Source organism: Podarcis erhardii, assembly GCF_964252035.2.
Source record: "Podarcis erhardii genome assembly, chromosome: 1".
NCBI lineage: Eukaryota > Metazoa > Chordata > Lepidosauria > Squamata > Lacertidae > Podarcis > Podarcis erhardii.
In genome coordinates, this window is record NC_138497.1 from 74,001,078 (window position 1) to 74,019,240 (window position 18,163).

Consider the following 18,163-nt stretch of genomic DNA (forward strand, 5'->3'; position numbering starts at 1 on the left):
GCTTCAATCCTAAGAATCCTAAGCAAACTTACTAAAGAGGGAGCCCCATTGAACACACACATGCTCCTGAGCACATGTGAGGATTGCTCTGCACATTTAGGTTTCCTGTTTAGCATAAAAATACTTTCTTTGTAAAAGTAACTGTTAACATTCTTGATATTTTTTTCATACGTAGGGCTTACCTCTAAAAGGAAAAAACATGTTGTTTAATGTTTCTAAAAGTGCGATTACAATTGAAAAAAATGATGGGGTGGTAATCTGATGATGAAAGGAAGCTTTAGTAAAACAGATAAGGAATCAGTTTTCAGTGATCCACACCTCCCCAGTCTGTCCTGTTGGGTCTTCCAGTCCTCTGTCACGAAGTTGGAAGAGGGGTGCAGGACACTGCATGAGACAGTAGGATCACACAAAAACTGCTTCACTTCCTGTTCTATTAGATAATTTTTTATATAATTATTTCATATAGTACAGTTGGTTTTCAGTTGATATACCTCGATTAAAAAATTTTAATTGTATGTGTAGTAATTTTCATGTTTCATGAACTTACCACTTTTGTAAATCAAAATTTGAGTATCCAAACAGCATAGGTGCCATTTGCTTGTATGTAGCTTGCATATAAACACTAGTTTCTAGAATCCAGTAAGTTATCTTTGGAATTAAACACTTTGAACAATTTTTAATCTTCTCTTGCCAGAATGCTGCAAGAAGATCCTGTTTTGTTTCAACTTTATAAAGACCTTGTTGTGAGTCAGGTGATCAGTGCTGAGGAGTTCTGGGCCAACCGTTTAAGCATGAATTCTGTGGACAGTTCTACTGCATCTAATAAGCAGGATGTGGGCATTTCTGCAGCTTTTCTGGTATGTTTATTGAGGGTTTCTTAATCTAAAAATATTTTTAGCCTTCTTTTAAGGGTAAAAGTTCTCTCAGGGTGACTTACAAGATGAAAGCATACAACAAAACACAATTAATAAAATAAAGTAAGTGGGAAAAGAGCCCATTTTAAAAAAATTAAAAAGAATAACCTAGAAATAAAACCATCAGTACCTCAACAAGAGCAGTTCAAGGGAAGACCAAAGGAAACAGGTGTGTTTTCAGAGCTTTCCAATAGACCTGTCACAACAAGGACTGCTGGAATCCAGATGATATGGTATTCTCAAATCTGCTGTCTAGTGTTTGCCAGTCTTAACTGCTCTCACAGTTGGGCAGGTAAAAACAGCCTGCATTGTGCAAGCAAGGTGATATGGATGCAGGCCGTTCTGCAAGTAACTTGGACTGTTCTTTTAAGGTCACAAGGGCTGGGTTTTTTTAAGTCACAGTGCCATTTTTTCCAGGCTCAATTCAAGATGCTGGGCTTGTTCTTTAAAGCCTTGAAGAGCCTGGAACTGGAGTGCTTGAAGGTCTGCCTTCTTTGGCATGAACATACCCATTAATTAAAATGTTCTCTGAAGACCCTTTTCCAGTATACAGTGGTGCCTCGCAAGACGAAATTAATCCGTTCCGTGAGGCTCTTCGTATAGCGGTTTTTTCGTCTTGCGAAGCAAGCCCATTGACAGCTTAGTGGATTAGCGCTATTAGCGGTTTAGCGGCTTTTAGCGGATCAGCTGATAAGCGGCCTAGCGGCTTAGGAAAAGGGGGGGGGGAACCCGCAGGAACTCGCAAGATATTTTCGTCTTGCGAAGCAAGCCCACAGGGAAATTCGTTTTGCGAAGCGCCTCCAAAACGGAAAACCCTTTCATCTAGCGGGTTTTCCGTCTTGCGAGGCATTCGTCTTGCGGGGCACCACTGTACCTGCCTTCATAGATTAGACAAATGGGTCATCAAGGAGAGGGTCTTTGTTCTGGTTCCACCTAAGCTTTGGAACTTCTAAAGGCATGTTAGCTTAGCACATTTTTGGAAACTTTCAGACACTGGGCTAAGTCTGTCCTGTTCTCTTGGGCTTTTGACAATTCAATGATCCTGTCCACATATGTTAAACCATAGTTTAAAACAAACAATAGTGCATGCTGCTCAACAGTTTCCAGAGCACTCCTGCTGAACCATAAATGAAACAAGCCAGAGTCTCACTTGTCATGTTGCCTGAACCCAGGCCTGTGGTTTGTTTCCGCCAAACAAGCTACCATGATGTATAGCCACTCATATTCCTTGAGCCCTCTTTTTTCATATATGCTGATCTAGGAAGAATTAAACACCACAATTGAGTCCAGGTGTGTATATTATCTGCATGGGAGTATAGAAATAAGCCTTGGGCTCATGCCCCCTCTCTCATTATGCTCGAATCTGTAATCAGGACTGAGGTTTACACACGTAGGGTACTAACTAGCTGTTTCTCAGTATAGGTTAAGTATTGGACATAAGGATGTGTACAAGCCATTTTGACACATAGTATTGACATAGTTCATTGGTGCCATTTAACAATGATTTGCAAAAGTTCAAATAAATTATTGTCAGTATTTATCTTCTTGTAGGCTGATGTTCGACCTCAGACAGATGGATGCAATGGTCTCAGATATAATTTGACTTCAGATATCATTGAATCTATATTTAGAACTTATCCTGCAGGTAAATAATATATTCAAAACTGAGCTTATATATACATATGTAGCATCCCTGGTATCTATGCAGTTTTTTCTGACTTTTCTCTTCAATTCACATAACGACTTCCATATATTTTCTCCTTCATTTTAAACTTTTAAACCATAAAAAGTTGGTGTTTTCAGCCTTGCATCTTTGTCCTGTGGGATGTTAAATGATATTAATTGATTTTATGTTTAAACTGTAATGATCTGTCCTTATGGAACCTCTGCTTCTCCAAGGTAACCTAGGATTCCCCATTGTGTGAACTTTATAAATTATATGCATAAACTAAATTAATGGTTATATCTGATTCACATGAATGGTCTTTGTTTCTCTCCATGCTATACTGTCTTTAATTCCACTCTAAGGGGCAGAAGAGATTAGTTGATGGGTTGCAAAAGTATTTTATTTATTGTGATCACTTCTTCCTCTTGTATTTCCCAGACTGGAAGTGACTTGGAAAGACTTAGAGGGGAAGGGAATTGGTGGCACAGGAGTACATGGGGAGAATTTCCATTTGGAAATCTCTTGAAAGGAGCCAGAGAATTGAATGAAAACAGAATGAAAGTTCCTCCTCCTGTTTCTCCCTCCCACTCTACTTAAATGTTAGTTATCTGAAACAGCTAAGAGGAAGATATCTAGACCTGGCCTCAGGCAGGCCACTTGCTTTGGAATGTAGAAGAGAGATCTGGCCCTTCACCTGCCATTTGAAAATGGCTCACATAAAACAGCATACACCAACGATTTGTGTATCCATATTGCTAGAAAGATTAATAGACTACTCGTTTTTCCTGAGAACACTGCCTGATGACAGATCAGCAGTTAAATTCAATTTATTTGTATGTGTTGTAAACAAGGCCAATGTCAATTTAAATTACACATATTTAAGCACATATATAAACAGCATGATGTAGTAGTTCCCAAAAGGTGGCTTGAGTCCACCAGTTGGTGTCTTGAACCTTGCAGTTGGTTACAAGCTTGCCATCAATGGCAGATATGGGGTAGGAGCATGCAAAGAGTTTGGAGTGGTTTCTCTCTCTCTCTCTCTCTCCCCCCCCACCTCCTGGTCAAGGATCAGGCAAGTTCTGAACAAAAATAAAATCCTGTTTGTGTGTCCTGTTAACAGAATGTTTGGAAACAATTGAATGAATCTTCTTCCATTCCTGTTCAATGTTACTTTTTCATTGCATGTTGAACTATATTTTTGCGGTTGTGATACACTGTAAATCATCCTGAAATCTGATACAATGAGCAATATAAATACATTGTAAAATATTTAATTTGAAAATAAAGTATCATTTCTAAGTGTTTTATGTTTGTCGTGCTTACAGTAAAACTGAAATACGCAGAAAATGTTCCTCACAATATGACAGAGAAAGAATTCTGGACACGATTCTTCCAGTCTCACTATTTCCACAGGGATAGGCTGAATGCAGGATCAAAAGACCTTTTTGCAGAATGTGCCAAAATGGACGAAAAGGGTATGTTCTTATTTCTTCACCTGTAGTTTCTAGCCAAGTCTGTCAGCTTCAGTAGTTATACTAAATAACATAGAAATCACATCTGGTAAATACTATACTCAAGAGTAGCAAACTAGAGTACTGTACTTAACTATTATAATATTTTAAAAATTTTCAGCTTGTGATATTGAACTTTTAAAGCAGTTCACTCAGCAATGTCCTATTGACTAACATTCCAAGATGGTAGGATTCCACCACCATGTGTGAAAGGTGGACACTTCTTTGCTTACCTTTCATGTTTTATTCGTATTATTATTAGAATTATTGCACATATATTCTAGAAACAAAGGTAACCCATACCCAGCAAATCCAACAAAATTTTCTTTGGAGATCCCCAAAAGTACACTATGAAAGCCTGTATTCTCATCCATACACTAAGACTTATAACAGTATGCATATGTAAAACATGTTCTTACTAAGTGATCCACAAGTTAGTAAGGTAGACACTTTTCTTCTTCTATTTTTCCCTTTGATGATTTTGTCTATGAAGGAAGGGATAGAAATGAGTGGAAATGACTCTGCCACAATACTTGCAAAGCTAATTGAAAACACATCAGTAATTTGCTCACATAGGGTTGTATCCAGCTCCCTGGAGCACATTGATTAAATTTTTCAATAGTTGGTTCTGATATGGCATCCTGTATTTTAAATTCTCACAACACTGAGTCCTTGAGTGTATTTTGAGGGTGCATAGGAGAGGAGAGGGAAGTTTCATTGAGCAAGCTGCAGTCTGTTGCACAAGTGGGACAGCAGTGAGGGACCACTTAAAGAAAAGTGGGTGCTTATTGAAAAGTAGTACGTAAGTATCTATCCCATAAAGTCCCTACAGTCGTAATTGTGGCTTCTGATTGGCTGCAGGAAGGTCCTGCAGCCAATCAGAAGCCGTGGAAGCCCCATCGGACGTTCGGGTTCCAAAAGAACATTCACTTTCGGGTTTGCGGCATTCAGGAGCCAAAATGTGAGAGTTCCAGGGCTTTTGGGATCCAAGGTATGACTGTATAGGTATAACATGGGGAAAACATATTTGTTTGGTTCACATGTAATGCTAAGGTGTGATTCAAGCAAAGCATCTGGCTTGCACGTTCTCTCTCCCTTCTCACAGCTATGCAGTTAGGAGAACTGTTGCTGAGTTTAGCTTTTTTTTAAAAAAAAAATGGTTTCACATTGCATATGAATTGGGGAACCTGGTTTATAACAATGTTTCATTGCTAAATGAGCTAGCTTCAGACCGTGACTTATGAAGGTGGCTCACGTTAACAAATGCTGGTTGTAAGCCATGGTGCCTGGCCTATATGCAAACTAAAAGCTCAAGCCTTCCCAGCTGTTTGGGAGTGGGTAAATCACACACATCTGTTAAGTGCTAAATCGTGTTTCTTTTTGTAGGCTGCTTGCCCTACTTGCTAAGCTTAGATTGCACTGTTAGGCTGAAAGACCTATCTCAATACGGCATATCATCCTCCAAGTATATATGAATTTTCCCTCTTTCTCCTAGGATTAAAAACAATGGTGTCTCAAGGTGTGAAAAATCCTTTATTAGATTTAACAGCCTTGGAAGATAAAACGTTGGATGAAGTAAGTATGAGTGATTTAAAACTATGAATTGTATAATATGTATGCCAAGTAAGCATAGGGTATTGGCTCTCAGGACTCTGTTTGGGCTATACCGCTTCCGTAGCCATGTCCCTCACCAGCCCTTCTTCACACCATCCATTCGTGTACTTATGTGGCTGGAGTGTGTCCTTGAATTCTGATAATGCCTCTTGCTTGCCTGAAGGACACTACTAGTACATTGCCAGGTTCCATAGGTTGCCATGACAAGTGTACTGCTGCCATCTGGCAAGTATGACAGACCTGCCTTCCCTCTCAGTGGGGATCATTGCCTTATTGGCTCTTGCCAAGAAATCAATTACCTAGTTTCAGAAAGCCCATTTGCCATTGGGAAATAATGATTTGAGCACTAGTAGCATGGTGCTTCTCTTGCAAAAGCTGTCTTAATTATGTTCTTGTTCAGATCCGGGTAAGAGATTTAAAGATTGGGATACCAACTCTTGCAGTGTCACAACCTGCACTGGACCACGCTGCAATGCCAATAGTTCAGCATCTGATTTCAGATCTTCATATTTTAAAATGCAGGATGTCTTGTTCAAACATTTTATCATCTCTTCCTTTGCAGGGTTATGGTGTTTCATTGGCGGCTTCCACATCCAACGCTACAAAATCAATAAAAGAGAGTAGCAATGCTGCCATTATAAAACGGTTTAACCATCACAGTGCCATGGTCCTTGCAGCTGGGCTCAGAAAACAGTAAGTTTCAGTAAGAACCGATCTTCAACTAGACTAAAAATCAGCCAAGTCTATACTGTCAAATAGCCTAGCTCTATTTGTGTTGATGTTTAATAATTGAAATCAAAATGGAACAGTCAAACCATGCCCTTTGTAGGTCTGCTCAGATTGGCTCTGACGTTGGGACTCTCTCAGGCAGTTTTTATTAACTTACTTTTTGGGTGCATGTATTGTCCATCGAACCAAAAGTCCCAGGATGGGCACATCACTAAAACTGTCTTCTATAAAAGGAAGTGTACATGGGGCTAGAGGCTGCTGCCCAAAGGAAACTGTCTTCTCCTTACCCCTGACACAGTGCACTTGCATAAATGCTTTTTGCTTGTGCATAGAGATGAGGGATTGAATCCTGACCATTGTACAGATCTATCTAAACTTGAGTAGTTTGAGAGAACACAGTATAATGCCTAATTCTTGCTTTTCAGAGACACACAGAATGACCACTACAATGAGGCCAGCAGTATGGATGGAAATTCCAGAGATTCAGATTTCTTTCAGCCACCGGTAAAAAAGGTAAGGCTTCCTTTGTGATTCTAAAATAATACCAATTTTCTCCCTTATGGGACTATGCCAAGTTCTGCTTCTTGTGTCTAGTTCTACAGTACCATGACTATGCCTTGTCTTACAGGTAAAGCTGCAAGAGTCCATTGAATATGAAGATTTAGAAAACAACAACAGCGTTAGAACTATTGCACTAAACCTAAAGAAATCAGATAGGTATGATTTGCAGGCCAAATAAAGTAGTTTGGTTCTTTTGGTTCAATACAAAAAATCATTGACCCTGTTCGCCTCTTTTCTGTACATCATGCTTTCAACGAGAAAGAAGCATGCTTATATATACATTACCTTCAATTATGTTTTTTATAAAAAGAAATAAATGAGAATCTTGCCCTCGGGCTTACAGTTTAACAGACAGCAGCAGAAAAGGGGGAAGGAAGGGCTGGCAAATCTGAAGATACCCCAGAACACTCTGAGAAACATGAAAATAATTCCAAATATTACATTCTGCTTTTGCAAGAGCTTTATATAAGCAGAAGTGAAATAGTAGCTGTAAAATGTTACCACACAGCTCTGCAGAAACTCTTGTATATGCTCTTGTACATGCATTTGCAAAATACTTACTGCTGTTTTCTTTCCACTTAACAGTTATTGTTGAATCTAGCACTTAGGCCTAAATCCAACATAGAGAAGCATTTTTTCACACATTGATTTCAGTGGGCTTAAGCAATGTTTCCCAAGCTTTGGTCTCCAACTGTTTTTCATCTGCAACTCCCACCATCCCTCGCTAGCAGGACCTGTGGTCAGAGATGATGGGAATTGTAGTCCAAAAACAGTTGGAGACCCAAGTTTTGGGAAACACAGGGGTTTAAACAAAGTCTAAGTCTCTGTTGGTTTTAGGCTATAATCTTTTTCACTTGTTAAGATAATTAGGTGGATTAGAAGTGGTTGCAATATTTTATTGGCCTATGTGTTCCTCACTTCACCACTTTTCTGGCTGTTGTTTTTGTTTTGTATTTTCTGAAGAATTGACTTCATTGGTTATCCAGCTTAATCAGACACAATCACTTGGGTTCCCTTGCAGTGGAAGATTTCATTTTCTGGAAAATCAATATGCATTTTAAGAAAACAAATTTTTCATTTCGAGCAGAACAAAAGGTGCTACAAAGGTACCTACAGAGTGGGGTTGAAGACTGAGAAATTGGATTGTTGTTCCCAGATTTTTAATTATAATTTCTCCTTTGGTCAACAGGTATTATCATGGTCCAACACCAATTCAATCACAGCAATATGCAACTAGCCAAGATATTATTAATTCTTTGTATAGTATTAGAGAAGAAATGGACACTTATGTACCCAAACTAACTCAGGTAGGATATGCATGTTGCTTTATTAAATAAAACAAAACACCAAAACTGGATTCTGATTGCCCATATGATTAGAAGATTGGATATTGATTGATGCTGCCCAGCATACTTAATCTTGGGGGAGCAAATGTTATGTTTCCTTTGCATATTGTAAAATAGTTTGAGAACTATTTTTAACAAGCACAGAATATTCAGCTTCAATGTGTTATGTTTTTTAACTGATAGTTGTCATGATTTGCATAATTGCAGCAGCTATAATTAAGTCTACTGCAGTCTTGCAAATAGTGAAAGCTACATGTGTAACCCCTTTTTATTATTCATATTGCACCATTATTGTGCATGGTACTTTACAGAAAACAATTGATCAGGTACCTGCTGTGGTGAGATTACAATATAAAAAAAAACCAAATGCAGGAGAACAGTTGAGGAAGGGAAGAGAAAGAAAGCAGAGGTAAATGGGGAGAGAATGTGCGATTATTTCAGCTGTATATACAGTGGTACCTCGGATGCGAATGGGATCTGTTCCGGAGCCCCATTCGCATCCTGAATAGAACGTAAGACGCGACTGTGCATACGCAGGTTGCGCTTTGCTGTTCCTGTGCATGCGCGTGACATCATTTTGAGCGCATGCGCAAGCAGCGAAACCTGGAAGTGATACACTCCGTTACTTCCTGGTTGCCACAGAGCGCAACCTGAAAGCGCTCAACCTGAAGCACATTCAACCCGAAGTGTGGCTGTACTTAGTTACAGTCTGGCATGGAACCCTGTTAAGCTATCAGTTTTTGCAAGTGGTTCTTCCATGTGAATGCTTCCCAACCACCAACAGTTCTTGCATGTTTACTACAGCCCTCCACTGTAAGTCTACAGAGTTGTAACATGTAAGGTATTAAATCACTTCTAGGATAAACTCAGGACTCTGTTGGAGAGGATTAAACATGGGACATCCACAGAAAATATATATGGGTGGATTCAACTTGGTTGTTTCATGCATGGAACAAGGTTTGCTTGTGAAATGGGACTTTGCCCCCACCCCATACACTTCCTAAATCGACTCTGGAGGGTTGGCGGCAAAGTCCCATCGCATGAGTGGCTTTGTTCTCCATGCACATACCCCACTTACCACTATGCTGAATTCCACTCTCTGTTCAGAAGGCCTTTGGAGTACACTTAGTATTGTTTCATTCACTCAAATAATCAATACTGTATTGGGATATATGAAGAAGACAGTCTTTTGAGTTTAAAGGAACCAGGCCATTTTGATACATGATTGCATAACCTAACTGCCTTAGCACATTAACTGCTCAGTTATGAAACAGCATAGTGCTTTGCTCGTTCATTCATTTGCTATTTTTTGAGCTCTCCGTCTGCACACCTTGCAGTTGAGCAGCAGGAAGTGAAAACGTGCCTCTTCTTGTACTGCACTTTCAGACATTAGATGTGAACAGATTGTTCTTGCTGTTGGTTTGGTGTTTCTTCTCCCTTATTCTGACAGCCAGCTTGATTTTTCTGCTTCTGCTGTTAGGCTAAACTATGTACTGCACTGTAAAGCACTTTAAGAATGGTTATGGCTGAGTTATATAAATATAATAAATATCCACTTGGGGTATTACAAGAATTGTCATTCTTAATATAACACCAAAAAATAATTGTACTTTAGAACAAAATTAATATGGCATATAACTATATGGTTAAGCCCATATGACTCAAGCGATATCCATAGGTTTTGAGGAGTTCTTTTATTATGGTGTCTGACCTTTATTTTGCCTCTTTTTCAAGGTTATCTCAAGTGGTGCTGCAAGTAGTACGATCGCGGCTCTGTCACCTGGAGGAGCACTTATGCAGGGTGGAACACAGCAAGCCATAAATCGTAAGTATTTTATGTCTTCGTCACTCATGCCTTAGCAAATGTGTGAAATGCTCATGTAAGCATTATAGGACAATTCTTTTAGCTAAGGTGAAGAGATTGAAAATATCTGACTAGTTGTACAACCCTGGCTGTGGCAAGAGTTCTTTTTCCACCCAACTCAGGCCAGTTGAATAGTTTTCAGTGAGGGACAGTGGACCGGCCCCCTGCTGAAAAAGTTGCTGACCCCTGGCCTAGTCCTTAACTGTGTGGGATCCTCTAATGATGCTAATATCAAAAACACAATTTTCTGCCCACTGCCAACTATCAGAGTTTGTGAGCCGAGGTGGTGGTATAAATGTGACTTGCCTTCATTGTTTTGACTGCAGAGATGGTGCCAAATGATGTTCAGGCTGAGCTGAAACACTTGTATGTGGCACTAGGAGAGCTGTTACGACATTTTTGGTCCTGCTTTCCGGTTAACACACCATTCCTAGAAGAGAAGGTAGGAAGGATCTATAGTAGGACTTGGCTTATCCCTATCATTATTGATATACAGCAGTCTGTTCTGTAATGAAATGTGCATGCTGAGATCTGTTGATATGAAAGCTTTCTATAATGAATGGCCTGCTGCATGCAACAGTTCTGTCCCAGATGAACAGCAGTGTGTGGAATGTCAGCCTGAAGAAAGTTCGCTATTGGAGCAAATGTAGTACCAGCTGACCTTGCTACCTAATCCAGTGGTTTTTTCAAATAATTTCGAAAGAGGTGATTTTTGTCTTCAGGGACTTTAAAAGAAACTTTGAAAATTAATAAGTGCAGGAACGAAAGTTTTGCACTGCATATGTGTTCTGTATTTTAATCAGGCATACTATAGAAAGTTTAAAGTATAACAACTTTAAAGACACTTCCACCTGCTAAAACAAGTGTGTAGTCTGCTTTCTCATTCAGTCAGAAGTTTTAGGGTTCTATTTAAATGTGTCTCTGCTAACACACGGTTTTTTGATCCAGTGGAAGATTCTATAAATGGAAAGTGTGAGGTGGAAGTAATTTTCACAGATATTTTCCCCCTTCCATCTGTCTGGCCCACACGTGACCTCCCCCCATCTGTTTCAGAGTTGGGGGCCCTTTTTTGGAATAGTGTAGTGTGTAGCATAGGGAGCTGCAAAAGAAAAAGGGACATTTGCAGGGATGGGAAACCCCCCCCCCAATTTCCCCACTTGCAGAATGCTCCAGTGGATTAGAGTTATTTCAGCAGCGGAGCACTATTGGATACAAGCATTAGGGTGAAACCCAACAGTGGAAATCTACCAGTGGAACGGATAAGTTTGAAAAAGCAAAATAGCTTTCTTTAAATGTTTGTTCTCTGATATTTTCTCTTTCAGGTTGTGAAGATGAGGAGTAATCTGGAAAGATTTCAAGTTACTAAACTGTGTCCATTCCAAGACAAAATTCGAAGACAGTATTTAAGCATAAATGTAAGAGGGAAAAGCAACCTACGAATATGACATATAAGGGTAGCATAATGCATTGTTCATATAAATTGCTGATTGCTAGAAAGAATGGCAAAATTGATTTGCCTTATCTGAAACAGGTACCATTAACTTCAGAAATAAGGAGGCTTTCAGTTTTTTCAAGAGTGGGCAGTGAACACCGTGAAAGTATTTCCTGTAACCCAGCCCCCTTCCTTCTTAAATGTCAACTTCAAAAATGACCACTATACCCACCTGTTCCTCCCATGTCGTAAAATGGACAGCATCTCAATCAACTCTTTAACAGCAGGGACTTCACATTAACTGAAGGTACCTTGTGGTCACTATCCTGCTTCAAAGCTTTATCATGATCATGACTAAAGTGCCCAAACTCTTATTTTCCTATGAGTGGTCTTACTGAATCCATTGCCACAACCTGTATAAGATAAGGCTAAAGGTGCTTTTTTGTGAGTTATTTAAACTTCCCTTCAAGTTGCTAGCTATATATTGCCAGTATGTACTATTGTGCAATAGAGGACTAGTAAAAAAAAGTTCTGACTCATGAAATGAAGTCTTCTCGTTCTGATCTGTGTGTGATTCTGCTTTTTTTTTTCCCCACTCAGGGAAGATGAATACTTGGTGTTCTATACAACTCAGTTCTCCTCAGAGTAGACTCAGTCAAAATTAACAGTCCAGACTTAAGTCACTTTCATTAACTTCATTGGGTCCACTCTTAATAGGACTAACATTGAATGTAGCTCTTGGCTTAGTAATATTTTTGTACTAATTTCTGCAAACCTTGTTGTTTTTTCCAGCTGATAAATCACATAGAAGAAATGCTGCAAACAGCCTACAATAAATTCCACACATGGCAGTCTCGGCGTATGTTGAAGAAAACGTGAAGACCCAGTGATGCCAGATTTTTTGAGTGGGAAGCATTTGCAATAGCTGTAGGAATGCAGCTACCCAGTGGGGTATATCTTACAGACAATGCTGGAAAGTCAGCATCATACGGACTCCTGAAAACGATGCTAACTGAACTTGCACACTTTCTGGAAAGAAACAAGAGGTCAAACTTGAAAACTAGGGAGTTAAAAGGAACCAAACCAGAAGAGCTAAGTGGCAAATATCTATATAAATGTAAAGACACTGTTTACTGCAGTTACTCAGGAACTGCTTTTGATTTTCATAAAGAGCTGCTTTCAGAAATAAAAACTTTAAAAGGGGTGTATTAATAAAATCCAAGATTGTTTGTCTAGTTTTTTAAAAATGTATGGTACAGGGTAGAACCTAAACAGTTATTTCTTCACTGTATCCTGGCATTATATTGAATTCTGTTTTTATTTCTAGAAACAGGTTTAACATTTTAAATATTATTGGGAGACTTTTTTTGCCTCCAATTCCTAAGCAGCTTAGATGCTAGAATAAAAAAGTTTTGGGGTTTTTTGCCATGTTTGCTACAAATCAACAGCCAATGCACTGATGAAGTTTGGTGTTTAAAGGAGGTACCTTTGGCAGAAAGAGTGCAAAGTTTTATGCAGGATTTTTACCAGCCATCGTTTACATGTTTTCTTTTTAGCGCTAGAGTGTGCTGCTGCAGTTTTTTAAAGTCTGACTTTTGTTTGGAGGTGAAACAAAATCATTTTTAAAGTGAGTTTAAGAAGCTTACAGAAGTAATAACTTTTTATACTATTGAGGGAAAAACAATCTTACATGTGCTTTTTTCAGTTCTCTCCTGATGACTGTTAGCGCTGTATCTGGCGACTAGATAATCATTGAAGAGTGAAAATACGATATCTTTAGCTATATGTGGAATCTGTTCCATATTATGGTCCAAACAGGAAGCATTTCACTCTTACCTAAGATGTACCTGCCATGTATTAAATACTTGACTTATAAAAACAAAGTAAACTTGTTTTATATAGTCCATGGAGTCAGACTCCTTATATTTTGTTGTCTTAATGTCTTCCTCATTAGAAGTCTATTCTAGGACCAAGCAAATGGCTTTGATTATGTGTGTGATGTGATCTATTGAGATATTTTAGAAACCAGTGGTTTATGACCCCATAAACCATTATTTTTTAGTGGCAACTGTTGGAATTCATTGGTAAGTTTATCCTATTTTCAGAACTGTTTATGCCCAGAAAGAATTATTAGTATTACTGATTTACAGTGTATTGGCATGAAGGATTGCTTCCCACCTTGAGCCATGTCTATGAACTAGCAGTTTGAGAGCCACAAGAATTTCTCCTCATGCAAGAGTATGTGCTTCTTTACATGCTCACGCAGTGTTCTCCAGTGAATTGATATTCTGCAACAACCCAAACTTGATAAGCAGACCACTGTATCTATACTGAAATACTATGAAGTAGATGTAAGGCATTATCCTTAAACTTGCCACTGCTTGCCTTTTCAGAGGGGCTGCATGTTATGTGTTGAAAAATGATTCGGCTTCTAAACGAAAAGGAGCTTTCTCTTTGATCGGACACGGTGAAATGTGAAAAGCTGGAATTAATCATGAATAATAAAAGCTGCTGCTGCTACTGTGGTAATGTCGACTTACTGAAACATGGCTCTGGTAATACGTCACTGTGTCTTTTGGGTGAGCCCCTCAAGCAAGCGTAATTCTGGCGACCTTGTCGGCAGTGTACCAATGACACATACATATCTTCAAGTATCATCTGTGCAACAAAGAGCGTACTACAGGCGGCAGGCTGAAACAGCTTTTTCATTGAGAAATGCTTTAGTCAGGCTCAAGTGCAGGATTCACGTGCACACATTCCACTTGATCCTGTTGCTGTGAAGGTATACATTTGCACTGATACTTCTGAGCAATAATTAGCTGATACAAACCATAAAGGTGGGCTTCATCAAAACTTATTCAGGCAGATAACCAGATTGACGGTCATTTAACAAAATATTTTTTCTGTCTTCTCTTCCTAGAATTTTAAAATTTCCATAGTTATGTCAGGCTTTGGGACAAAAAAGTCTGTAATTGCAGAAATATCCCCAAATAAAGAATTTAAACACCGTGAATGGTTTTTTCAATTCTTTGACTTGAGAAGTACCATGAGACTCTCCTACCAGAAGATGGCAATAGCACTATCATGCCTACATCATGCCTACTTTCCTTACATAGCTCTTTTGTGCTCCAGTACTACTTGAGCATGGTCCAAAACAGATGAGTGACATTAACTGTGAATTGATGTTTTGCTAACCATGCAGTTATTGGAATCTGAAGATAGAACTTGTATTGAATGGAAACTCATGCAACTTGTATCACTGGCATTGATCCAAAATTGTAGAATAAATCTGAATTCTGTAGTCAAGTGGTTTTTCTATGCTTTAGGGTGTCTATCTTGTGACTTCTCTCAAATCAAGAGGAAATATCAACTTGAGAATCTGATAATCATGCTTGTGTAACTGAGTATTTTAAAGGTTCCTTTGTATTTGACACGCTGAACTGTAATTCATTTCAACATTTTACTTGCAAATATTCTAGGCTGCTGCGGCTGTCCTTCAGTTGAAAGGAAAATATCCTTTCCATCTTTTAAATGGGAGCCTCAGCTGTATGTGCTCCTGCTGCTCAGGCATTGCATGTTGGGTAATGGCACACATGCACATCAATACAAAATAAAAAAATTCCTTCCAGTAGCACCTTAAAGACCAACTAAGTTAGTTCTAGGTACGAGCTTTCGTGTGCATGCACACTTCAGATGAATGCACATCAATGCTCACCCAACCACACAGTCTGCACATTCAGCAAAGAGGTCTAGGAGATCAAAGAAGAGCAGAGTGTACAGCTGCAGGAGGCTCTGGTTAGGCACACAAAGAACATTTTCAGTGATGAATATAATGAAACAGTTGAACAAATCTTTTGTTAAAAAAATCATTTACATTTTTACTTGCAAAAAAATAGAATACCATGCATTTTAATCAAATAATTTTTGAAAAGAAATGCAAAAGTGTGCATGCAGCTCATAATGTCATTAAAATGTGGTGATTATGTATTTCCTAAATATAAGGAGTTCCATAAGTGTATTTTTTCCTGGGCTTTATTAATCTAATCCAGAGCCAGAGTGTGGGGTAGTGGTTAGAGCCCTGGAATAGGACATGGAAGACCAGCATTCAAATCCCCACTTGGCCATAGAACTCAGTGGATGACCTCAAGCCGGTAACTGCCTCTCAACATAACCTACCTCGCAGGCTTGCGGGGACTAAGTGAGGAGAAAGATAACCATGTTATATCACCTTGTGCTCCTTGGATGTAGTCAATCTGCCCCAGAGGGTTGGTGGAACCCTCAGGTTTGGGGAGGGGAAGTTGCATTGCACGTAATGAAACCTTGTCCCAATTTTCTAGTTTTGTAACTCAGGAGTTAAATTCTTCCTCCACTTGTAAGCTGATTGTGTGTTGTCCATTTTACCACTGCCATTGTACTATAGGGCTTAGGCTAGGAGTTACTGCACCACTTCATCACATCCTATGCTTGTTATTTGGCAAAAACAAATCAACGAGATCAGTGGCAAAGAAAAATTGCCTCTTTTATGTTATGCAGTACCTGTGGTTCAGTATATATCTCTAGTAAAAGGTAAAGGGACCCCTGGTCCAGTTGTGACCGACTCTGGGGTTCCGGCGCTCATCTCGCTTTATTGGCCAAGGGAGCCAGGGTCATGTGGCCAGCATGACTAAGCCGCTTCTGACGAAGCAGAGCAGCGCACAGAAATGCCATTTACCTTCCCACCGGAGCGGTACCTATTTACTTTCCCACCAGAGTGGTACCTATTTATCTACTTGAACTATGACATGCTTTCAAATTGCTAGGTTGGCAGGAGAAGGGACCGAGCAACAGGAGCTCACCCCGTCGTGGGGATTTGAACCGCCGACCTTCTGTCGGCAAGTCCTAGGCTCTGTGGTTTAACCCACAGCGCCACCCGTACCTCTAGAATGGGTGCTGTAATGGAGATCTACATTCCATGAGAAAAGGCCTAGGTTTATGCAGGACCGGACTGGCCTTGACATGTACTGGATTATCCTCTGGGGCAGGAAGTTTGTTCCTACTGATGTTAATTAGGCAATAAGAGAAATGCTGTGGGCCTTAAAAGGTGGAGAATGTCTTACTGTGTCTGCATAATCAGCCACATACTTGTATCCAACCCCATCCTAGGTGGCAAATGGCCCATGAAGAGAGATTAGTGGTCTTTTGTCAATGTCAGCCCCTTAAATTGCCTAACAATACCTGAGTTTTTGAGGCTTTGTTCATCCTGGTTCCCTGTTTCATTCTTAACTAAAGTGGAAAAAAGGAATTAGATGGTGACATTGCTAGCATTGGCACACACCAATTCTGGTCTCAGTGGGGCTGTGTTGCCTTTTGTTTTTCTGGGCTCTTGGTTGGTAAGCTGGCCTCAAAATCCAAGGAGAAAACAACCCTTTTGCAAACTGGATTTTTATGGCTAGGAAGCACAATGAATCATGCAAGAGAGATGACAATTTTACTTTTGACTTCTACCCAGCCCCAAACTTCCATGTAAAACTATTCAGTAAGCCTGTTGATCTGCTCCCTTTTCTTTCTCAGCCGCTCTGCACTGAGGCTGCTTCTGCAGTAGCTCCAGGAGTCTGAATGGTGTTTTTCATTTCAGAGCAGTCTGGGTAATTCTGTAGCACAATTTGCTCCCTTGATGATTTCCTGGCCATTAATGTTATTACCAGGTCCTCACTCTGGCAGAGAGACCACTTCACCTTAAGCAAACATTGTTAACAAGCCATTTACTCTGAGTCAGATACAATGAGGCAATTGAAACAAAGCAACAGTATGTCTGAGCTGAACTGTACAACCTTTCAACCTTCTGCTTAGTGAGTATACATTTTGCCACTGAGCTGCTACAAGCCCTCTCCCTGATACAGTACTGTACAGGCATCCCCAAGCTCGGCCCTCCAGATGTTTTGGGACTACAATTCCCATCATCCCTGACCACTGGTCCTGTTAGCTAGGGATGGTGGGAGTTGTAGTCCCAAAACATATAGAGGGTCGAGTTTGGGGATGCCTGCCCTAATATATTCTTCGTTTGCCTCTGGCTTAAGCATCATGCTCAATGCAGCAGAAATAGTACATTCTGAGATTGCTGAAGCAATGAGCACCTTTAGATTCTCTACCTCATCACATAGAATTGTAGAATTTGTAGAGCTGGAAGGGACCAAAAGGGTCATCTAGTCCAGTCCCCTGCATTGCAGGAATATTTGCCCAGCATGGGTTAGTAGAGTCTCATGCTCTTACTAACCGAGCTATCCCAGCTATCATAAAAAAGAGCAATGGCAGATTGAGCAGTTATAACAGTTACCTTTGAAGAGTTTGACTAGTTAATCTGAAATCTGATGAAGCGGGCTCTGTGCCTTACCCAAAGCTGGATATAACATCCTGGTTATCTACCTGGGTGAACACATCTGGCACATCCAGCAAAACACTGTCTTTGCCATCTGTGGCTGTCATCTAAGGCAACCATCCTGGCCTCTTCTGTCTCCCCTCACTCCTTTAGATGCTTAGTTAATGGGTG

General features: G+C 39.8%; 2 protein-coding genes across 7 annotated transcripts in view; both read left to right on the forward strand.

Annotated features, from left to right (window-relative positions):
* Positions 1 to 18,163, forward strand: part of LDHA (lactate dehydrogenase A) — a 76,001-nt gene that overhangs the window by 34,849 nt on the left and 22,989 nt on the right. The window lies entirely within an intron of this gene.
* GTF2H1 (general transcription factor IIH subunit 1) overlaps positions 1 to 18,163 on the forward strand; it is a gene marked incomplete at its 5' end in the record, with an annotated part of 330,296 nt that overhangs the window by 8,120 nt on the left and 304,013 nt on the right. For 5 of the 6 annotated variants that reach the window (XM_081841204.1, XM_081841202.1, XM_081841201.1 and 2 more), the window contains 12 exons: positions 695 to 857; positions 2,466 to 2,559; positions 3,906 to 4,055; positions 5,587 to 5,666; positions 6,268 to 6,398; positions 6,860 to 6,947; positions 7,063 to 7,151; positions 8,185 to 8,302; positions 10,076 to 10,166; positions 10,532 to 10,647; positions 11,528 to 11,620; positions 12,430 to 14,155. In XM_081841204.1, coding sequence (XP_081697330.1) covers positions 695 to 857; positions 2,466 to 2,559; positions 3,906 to 4,055; positions 5,587 to 5,666; positions 6,268 to 6,398; positions 6,860 to 6,947; positions 7,063 to 7,151; positions 8,185 to 8,302; positions 10,076 to 10,166; positions 10,532 to 10,647; positions 11,528 to 11,620; positions 12,430 to 12,516 — 1,300 coding nt within the window. In that variant the 3' untranslated portion in view covers positions 12,517 to 14,155. Of the gene's footprint in view, positions 1 to 694; positions 858 to 2,465; positions 2,560 to 3,905; positions 4,056 to 5,586; positions 5,667 to 6,267; positions 6,399 to 6,859; positions 6,948 to 7,062; positions 7,152 to 8,184; positions 8,303 to 10,075; positions 10,167 to 10,531; positions 10,650 to 11,527; positions 11,621 to 12,429; positions 14,156 to 18,163 lie in introns of those variants that run through there. The other variant, XM_081841205.1, reaches the window with a different exon arrangement.